This window comes from Bidens hawaiensis, unplaced genomic scaffold, assembly GCF_021521415.1.
Source record: "Bidens hawaiensis isolate Kalapana, Puna unplaced genomic scaffold, B.hawaiensis_p1.1 tig00020911_1, whole genome shotgun sequence".
Taxonomy (NCBI): Eukaryota; Viridiplantae; Streptophyta; class Magnoliopsida; order Asterales; family Asteraceae; genus Bidens; species Bidens hawaiensis.
The window spans coordinates 66,037-74,863 of record NW_027493227.1 but is presented as its reverse complement, the minus strand read 5'-3'; the positions used below and the strand labels follow the sequence as shown (position 1 = coordinate 74,863).

Sequence of the window (8,827 nt, the reverse complement as noted above, 5' to 3'; positions counted from 1 at the left end):
AGGAGAATATGTAGACACGACCGGATCATCAACGGGTTCTAAATGGATTTTTGTTTTAAGTACGTCTAGAACTTTATATGTTGGAGTAAAAAAGAAAGGCTTATTTCAACATTCGAGTTTTTTAGCCGGCGGTGCCACATTAGCAGCCGGGAGATTGGTTTCTGAGAAAGGCGTTTTAAAGGTAATTTTAATTTGATATATATAGGTAATTTGGTATATAATTTTTTTATTTTTTATATATATATTTTTTTGTAAATTTATGCTAATAATATTGTGATTTGTGATTATTTAACAGGCGATTTGGCCTCATAGCGGGCATTATCGTCCCACACAAGAAAATTTTCAACATTTTGTTTCGTTTCTGCAAGATAATGATGTGGATACTACTTATGTTAAGGTAAAAAAAATAAGATTCTAAAGTTTTTTACTTTTCTTTAATTGATAAAAGATAAAAATATTTTATTAATTATTAAATTTTTTATTATTATTATTATTATTATCAGACGAATTCAGATGAAGATGATAACGAGTCTCTTAACAAGCAAGGCGTTAGCCTTCATGTAAGAACTCACTCGTCAGAAGACGACGTGAGCGAAAAGGAACGCTTAGATACAGAAGACATGCCTTTAGTCGATCACATCTCAAAAGTGACACTTGTCATGAAACAAATTACCAATTTACCCCTGGACTCGCCAAAAAAATCGAGACTTTCTCGTTCATCAAGCAGGAAACTAACCACTCTCGACACCAAGAATCACGCTGACGATGACGCCACGTCAGCACATGACGTGTCAGATGACGAAGACGAGCCGAGTTTAGACAAAACAGTCCCTAAAAAGTCAATCTTGAAAAGAATAGGTTCGCATAAAGGAACAAACTCTTTTCAACTGGGACGCCAGCTGTCGTGCAAGTGGAGCACGGGAGCCGGGCCCCGCATAGGGTGTTTGAGAGACTACCCTACTGAGATGCAGTCACATGCATTGGAGCAAGCAAATTTATCTCCCGAAAGTGCCCCTTGCAGCCACAAGAATATTAATAAGAGTTTTTTTTCAAGAAATTGTGCCCCTTGCAGCCACAAGAGTTCTTCCCCAAGTCAAATGATTTTTTGATTAAATTATTATTTTTTTTAGGGTAGATATGAGATTAACATAGGAGATTAGTGATTTATTTCATTCATTCTTTTTAAAGTTAACATGATCAAAGTATCAAAGATTCAAACATGTATACAACTTTAGTTTTTTTATTTTTTTTTTACTTATATAAATATATAGGTGGGAGATAAAATTGTAGATGTTACATGTGTATTCAATATTCATTCATTAATGATAATAATTATTTTTTACAGTTGAATAAAACATAATATTCATTTGATTTGTTTGACTTTATAGTACAGGTGCACAAACCAATTTAAAACCTAAAACCGGTTTGATTTGGTCAACAAAAGTCAAAACAGATTTATGATTGATTTCTTGACCTGGTTACGATTTCGGTTTGGATCTGTTTTTGCCCGGTTTTGGTTCGGTTAAGCGGGTTCGAACCGATTTTGACCGGGAAAAACCCTCACCTAAGGCCAACACATGTGAACACTCGTTAGGAAGCACGCCAATGCGGTGATAAAACACGTTCAGTTCAACAAATCCAACTAGTAAAAACAACATATTCATCTGGTCTTCCACCATCACCCTCGTGTATTCTTTAATGATAATAATTTTATTTTACATTTGAATAATAAAATGTAGAATGTTCATTTAATTTGTTTGACAATACTAGTGTCTTGGTTGTACTTTATGCACGGATGGGTGTACTTTCAGACCGTACACTTTCTCATAGTTGTCACTATAGCATTTATATCTTCAAACGCGTAATTGCAGAAATTTTGCTGGAATTTTGATATAATATTTGATTATTTTTTTTATTAAAATGGAAAGACTTTGACTCTTGATTAGTCAAAGTTTTAGGTAACAATGCTTAGCTTTGAGCTTACTTGGATTTTATCATTTTATGGGGAAATGGAGGTCTTATTTGTTTATTGAAACCATGAAAATTATATATAAAAGTTTCATTTTTAATAAAGGAAAATTATTTATTCCAAGGTATATTGCGTATTTCTTGATTGTAGAGTTAGCAACTTGTCAGACACGGACACTGTTAAATTCTATAAACTTAGTCGTTCGAGTTATGAAAACGAGAGCAAATATTTAAAAGAATGGTAAGTATGCATGGAATGAAACAAAGATTCATGAGAATCCAATATTCTTTGTTTTGGCCCTAGGTTTTGTTACAGTAGTATTATGGTATATGAAGTTGTTTAATCATATAGATTTGGCAGTTCTAATGTCCTTGGTACCATCTACAAGGGAACATGGTGACCACATGTGATTGAGATGCACAACCATTATTTTAATAATCTATAGGGATTTACATACGCGTTGCGACATTGTTAGTTAAATACTGGCATTTGGCGTAGTCGTCAAATAAGGAAAATAAAAATAATTTTATTGAAGTTCACGGGCTATAAACAAAAATGTAAACTAGAAAATACAAAAGTTATTAAAATGTTTACTAATGTATGTAATAGACTAATAATAGTAAATGTAACACTCTAGGCATTCCGACATAGGCCGTGGGCTTGATATATAGATGATAAGTTCATAAGATTACCGGACCTCAAATATTGCAAACATGATTTAGACGCAATGACTGTGGAGGACAAAAGAACTAAATACACTTAAGCATTATCGAGTGAGTGTAGACTGCTTATGTGGCAATGTTTACTTGAATCAAAATGTATTAAACTTGACACAGTTATAATATTGGAAATTTAGTGATTCAAAATAAGAAAAGCTAATAATTACAATTATAAAACTTTAAGATGAAGCTTTGGAATTATTTGAAGTAACAATGTCAATTAATACAATATAATCAAATGGTTTTATGATCATGGTGTTTCTTGAGTTTGAGATCATTGTTCAAAGAACAGACAAGAAGATGATGACAAAAAACATTAAGGTACTATGATTAATATATTATGTATTTGGGATTTTGTTTAATTTTATTAGTTCATGCATGTATACAACTATGCATGGTAGATATATTAACTATGGAATAATTAATTATTGATAATTGTGATCAGGAAGATTCTTATCCTCATCCACTTTAAACTGACTGACTAGATGCACATCTTGATACTAAGCCCAACAATTTAAACATGTTGGTCAAGTTTAGATCATACTGGTTTAATGTGAAGTTAATCAGCCGGTTTTTAGATTTATACGGTTCGACTAACGGCTTAAAAAGTGGGTTTAATAGTTTGTTTCACAACTTAAATACCCAACTTAACGGTTTGATTCATGATTTAGAACTTAGAACCGATTGTGTAAACCAATCTACCATATACCTTAATTAGTTTCTTTTTTCCATTTTTTGTTTAGATTAAGTAGTCATGCATATATCATATGTATTTAATTCATAAAATTTAAAATGTAACATAGATTAATTAATAATCTGGTATAAGAATTAATGACTGTCCAAAGAGCTAAATGAACCGTTTTGGCTTGTCCATCTGACCCAAGCAAGCCTACCATTTGGTAAGCTATTATACGAAATCATAGTTGGCGGTTCAGTTTAGAATTTCCATAAAAACCAACTAAACAAGACCATGAACACTTTTGAAACAATGATGATACATATATAGAGATCATGGAACCTCAAAAGTAGGTGTTTCACTGTCTCTCTCTCATGTGTACATCTCACTGACTTGACCTTTTGTAGTTCTTGAATGGGTGGTTTGTCACGTTTAGAGCTGTTCAAAAAGCCCGCGTTTTGCTTGAAAATAGCTTGAAAAATTATCGGCTAAAAAAAGCTAGATTCTAACCAAACGACATAAGAAAATACAAATTGATACATCTTGATTAATTATCCTTTTCTTGATGAGCTCGGCTCATGGCTCGGCTTGTTAACTCGGCTTGTTTAGATTAAACTATAAATTTTAATATCTATATATAATAATAGCATACTAAGAAACAAATAAATAAATAAAAATTATACATATATTATGCCACTCGATACCTAAAACCTTATAAAAGAATAACTAAAATAAAACATATAACGTTATTAATTCCTTATAATTTTATATAATATGTATGTTAAAGTTATAATTTTTGTCTTTTATATATAAAAAATTGTAAAATATAAAATAAAAAATTAAAAAAAAAATTAAAAAAGTTAAAAAAAATTTTAAAGGAGCCCGGCTCGACAAGCTTGAGCCAAGCCAGCTCAATTAAGTTCGAGTTCGAGCACACTGGCTCGACTCGACTCGACTTGGCTTCTTTACAGCAGTAGTCAAGTTCCACGAGTTCTAGTCATCGAAACCAAACCAGAACCACTAAAAATTGAAACCTGATCATTATCAACATCAACGATATATGTTCCCGTAGCATCGCACAGGCACTCCTCTAATACACAATAAAAGAAAACTAATAACTATGAAATATTACTATGAAATATTATCTAAAAATAATGATTTGACTTGTTATTCAAACTTCTAAGCGGGAACTGATTGTATTGTTAATCGCCCTACAACATAATGACACTTGGTCTCTTGTTCCACCCGAATCAAATGGGTTTTCTTAACTAAATTCAAACCCAACGATGAAGTTGATCGTTTAAAGGCTTGTTTAGTAGCGAAAGCTTTTCACCAACGTCCCGGTCTCGATTATGTTGAAACTTTTAGCCCAGTTATTAAACCCGCCACTCTTGGTCACATAATTTCTCTATCCACTTCTTAAAATTGGTATTTCTCTATCCACTTCTTAAAATTGGTGTCTCCGTCAACTCGACATAAATAAGTGATTGTATTGTTAATAGCTTAGTGGGCTAGTGTCACTAATCCACTATGAAGAAAAAGGTGACGATAAGATGAAAAGTTAAACCAATCTTTTTCTTTCATGCATGCTGTTTATAACTTTTTAGACGACTTATAACTTTAACAAGTCTACGTCCAATAGAAAACAAAAAAAAACATGTTTATAACAACACCCATAATTTGAATATTTGATCATCTCATTTTCCATTTAATTCCTCATTATTTTTCTCTCTAAGTCTAAACCACTGATCGATCATATGGCTACTCTAACTGTTCCTCCGACGCCGGTTTCACCCCGGGACGACGCAATTCAGTTATATAAAGCTTTCAAAGGTTAAAAGTTAATCAACATATGTTTTTGTTTCTTTTTTTCTTTTGCTGATTGTTTTGTTTTTTAAACAAAATGAATCAGGATTAGGGTGTGACACTGAGGCAGTGATTGGAATTCTTGCTCATCGAGATGCAACACAACGGGCATATATCCGACAAGAATACGAGACAATGTATCATGAAGATCTCCTTAAACGTTTGGCTTCCGAACTTAGCGGCAAGTTAGAGGTATGCTAATTTTGATTTTTGTAAATTTTAAGGTCGTGGGAATAATTGACTTATGTTGTATATAATTCGAGCAGCTTCTAAGCTACTTGAGATTGTCTCACTAAAAAATCAGATGAGTTCAAGTCTAAGTTTGAGTTTCACTTATCAGGCTCGAGGAGGCTCGTGAACCTAAACGAACATATAATTTATATAATTTTTATTTAATATATTAAATACATATCTATGCAATATTTATTAGGTTATAAAAATAACTAAATAATTTACGAGCCGAATTGGATCTTTAGAAATAGAGCTCGAGCTCTCATGAATTAAACGTGTTGAGCTTGAGTTTAGACGGGCGTAACAAATAACTAATTTCACTTTAAAATGAGGCCCTACGATTTTAGAATATGAAGCACTAGCTTTACATGTAATAATAGTGGGCCGGCCAGGGCCGGCCTTGGGGTGAGGCAAGGTGGTCGAGGGCCACAGGCCCGACACCGGCTAGGCCCGGATTTTTTTTTTGAATTATATTGTATTTTTATACAATACACTATGTATATTTAATCTTTAAACCTATATTACATAACCAATAGTTTGGTCCAGTGGCAAAGTGTATTACTTCTAACAAAAATGTTATGGGTTCAAGTCCCATTTGACACACGTTTTATCTTTTTTTGATAGAAAAGTTTTTACACAACCCAAATTATAACCAAGTAAACCCATATAAAATTTAAATTGTTTAAAGACAACAAAATACTTCTTTTACTTAAGATAAAAAAAAATTTCGCCTTCGGCCGATTTTTTTTTTTTTTTTTTTTTGCTTTCTCAGAGCCGGCCCTACATGAAAATAAATTTAAATTTGGAAAACATGGCTTTAACAAGAGGTGTTAAAAAACCCTAACTCGGAATTGGACCCGAAAAAAAATATCCCGTTAATTTTTTATATATATATGGGTTTTATAATACCTGAACCTGTACACGACCTTATCCATACTCATACTCAGATCGGACCCGATATGTACCCGGTAATCCCCGAAAACCAGAACTTGTTCCATACCCGGAACCAGGTTTTTCAAACGCTTGAGAAAAGCACCTGAAATATACCCGAAAAATACACCCAAAAAGTGCAGCCCCTTAAAAACCCAATCTATACCCGAAAAATACCCAAATATAGATAATTTTTTCAATACCCGGAAATAGGGTATTCAAATACCCGGTTCTACACCCGACCCGAATCCGATGCATATGGTATGGTTGAAGAGACAATACCCTGACCCGAACTTGACCTAGGTATGGCCATTACCTGATTTTCTAATACCAGGCAATATCCGAATCCGGTTCCATACCTGGAACCGGGTACCAGAAAATCCGATTTGTGCACCTCTAGTATTAACTTTTAAAATCATGTCATAGACTGCAGTTTTGCTTTGGATGCATGATCTAGTAGAAAGGGATGCAACTATATTAAAGGAAGCACTCTACACAGGGTTTATAAATCTTGGAGCTGTAACCGAAGTCATATGCTCTCGAACTTCTTCGCAACTTCAAGTTCTTAAGCAAGTTTACCACTCGACTTTTGGAACTTATCTTGAACATGGCATTGAACAACAAGCTTTGGGGGATCACCAAAAGGTCGAATCTTAACAAAATATTACCACATTTGCATATAATGTAACTTAACTTAAATATGATCTTTTCGGGCAGATTTTGCTTGCTTTTTTAAGCAAACCGCGTGATGAAAGCATGGAAGTCGACATGGAAATGGCCGCAAATGATGCAAAAGCTTTGTATAAAGCTGGTGAAAAGAAACTAGGAACTGACGAAAAGGTTTTCGTGCAAATTTTCAGTGAAAGAAATAGAGCACATTTGGTTGCTATAAACACATGTTACCATGACATGTATGGTGGATCACTAAAAAAGGTTATCAAAAAAAAAACCAACTTTGCCTTAAGTTTGCTTCCAAGATTTTTTGCTAAAAACATTTTCTTGACCATTTTGCAGGCTATCAAGAAGGAAACTTCAGGTTTATTCGAGCACGCACTTTTGACAATCTTACAATGTGCTGAAAATCCCGAAAAGTATTTTGCCAAGGTGAAATCTTAAATAACCACAATTATTTTTAACGTTATAACATGACCCTGTCATACTTATATGCGGTTTGAAATAACTATAGGTGTTATATAAGTCAATGAAAGGCTTAGGGACAAATGACACAACACTTATAAGAGTGATTGTGACAAGAACTGAAATCGATATGCAACACATAAAGGCCGAATACCACAAAAAGTACAAGAAGAGTTTGAAAGACGCAGTTCACTCTGACACATCTGGCCATTATCGCTCTTTTCTTCTCTCGCTTCTTGGCCCAAATCTTTAAGATTGGGGATCGTTCTTGAGTTGTACTTTGTTTTAATTTGTCGTATAATTTAGGGTTGTGATTTGTGTTTTTGAATCTATGAACACCGCTTGTTTAGTTTTTAAGTCATGGATCTATTCAAATATATATTGCAAGAAAGCACAAAAGAGAGTAACACAATATTTTCTTCCAAATTTTATATATTTTAGAATGAATAAAATGAATGCAGTGATCACTGATATAAAATGATATAACTAGCAAATTTGTAAGTAAATAGTACTTGATTAAAAAAATATATGAACACATTAATTTGATAGATTTTTTATGCACATAATTAAGCTTTTCAAACTAGATAGGTAAGGCAGATCCTGTCAATAAGAGTTCCAGGCAAAATGAATCGTATCAAGACGTGCATTTTACAAAATTATTAATTTGGTCCGGGTCAGAACGTAGTTGGATAGAAATGAGTCGTATAAAAGTAGAACAAAAATAGGTTCACATGCTATATTATTTTATGGTAGCTAGCGAGGACGATAGAGGTTGTGGTGGGAATGACTACAAAGTGGTGTCAGGAGACGCATAGTGGATGTTACTCTATTAAACAATGATAGTGATAAAATGTTCACAGCTATGCTTTATGTAAGTGGGTGTGTATGTTTCGGATAATCATCTAATACCATTCCGGTTCTATGCCCGCAATATTCTTTAAATGATTAGTTTCATATATACCCTTACAAACACTAAAAATATTATATATACCCAAACAAAACTTAAAATATCACATATACCATTACAAAGTAACTAAAATATCATATATGCCCTTATAAAAACAATTAAAGTATCATATATACCCCTATTAATTAATACTAATTTAATAAATGACCATTTTGCTGTTATTTTTCAAAAAATTTAACTTTTACATATGCCATTTTTAACGAATAGACCATTCTACCCCTTTCTATTATAATTATATAATGCGTTTATACCATATGCTATTATTTTAATTTTAATTGACGTTTCTCACCTTTAACGACAGCCAAATCGTCTCTCGTCCCTTATTCAAAATT

General features: G+C 32.9%; 2 protein-coding genes across 3 annotated transcripts; both read left to right on the top strand.

The window, feature by feature from the left end:
* Nucleotides 1-497: 497 nt before the first annotated feature.
* On the top strand, nt 498-1,109 carry LOC143562129 (uncharacterized; the record flags this gene model as incomplete). The annotated part of the gene is made up of 1 exon (XM_077050029.1): nt 498-1,109. A coding segment is annotated over one exon (612 nt), but the record flags the coding sequence as incomplete, so codon positions are not given.
* A 3,791-nt stretch (nt 1,110-4,900) lies between these two features.
* Nucleotides 4,901-7,847, top strand: LOC143562111 (annexin D5-like). 2 transcript variants are annotated; one of them, XM_077050017.1, is made up of 6 exons: nt 4,901-5,197; nt 5,277-5,422; nt 6,818-7,016; nt 7,086-7,324; nt 7,406-7,495; nt 7,578-7,847. In XM_077050017.1, the coding sequence occupies exons 1-6, from the start codon at nt 5,122-5,124 to the stop codon at nt 7,779-7,781; spliced, it is 954 nt and encodes a 317-aa protein (XP_076906132.1). In that variant the 5' UTR covers nt 4,901-5,121; the 3' UTR covers nt 7,782-7,847. The 2 variants fall into 2 exon arrangements, with proteins under 2 accessions (XP_076906132.1, XP_076906133.1); XM_077050018.1 differs by having other exon boundaries at nt 4,911-5,197; nt 6,818-7,036; nt 7,109-7,324.
* The last annotated feature ends 980 nt before the right edge of the window (nt 7,848-8,827 follow it).

Bases quoted from the DNA above. Each gene is read 5' to 3' on its own strand.
- LOC143562111 (XM_077050017.1), top strand. From the start codon at position 5,122: ATGGCTACTCTAACTGTTCCTCCGACGCCGGTTTCACCCCGGGACGAC. The intron at 5,423-6,817 runs GTATGCTAATTT...ATCATGTCATAG, and splicing joins AACTTAGCGGCAAGTTAGAG to ACTGCAGTTTTGCTTTGGAT. The intron at 7,325-7,405 runs GTTATCAAAAAA...ACCATTTTGCAG, and splicing joins ATGGTGGATCACTAAAAAAG to GCTATCAAGAAGGAAACTTC.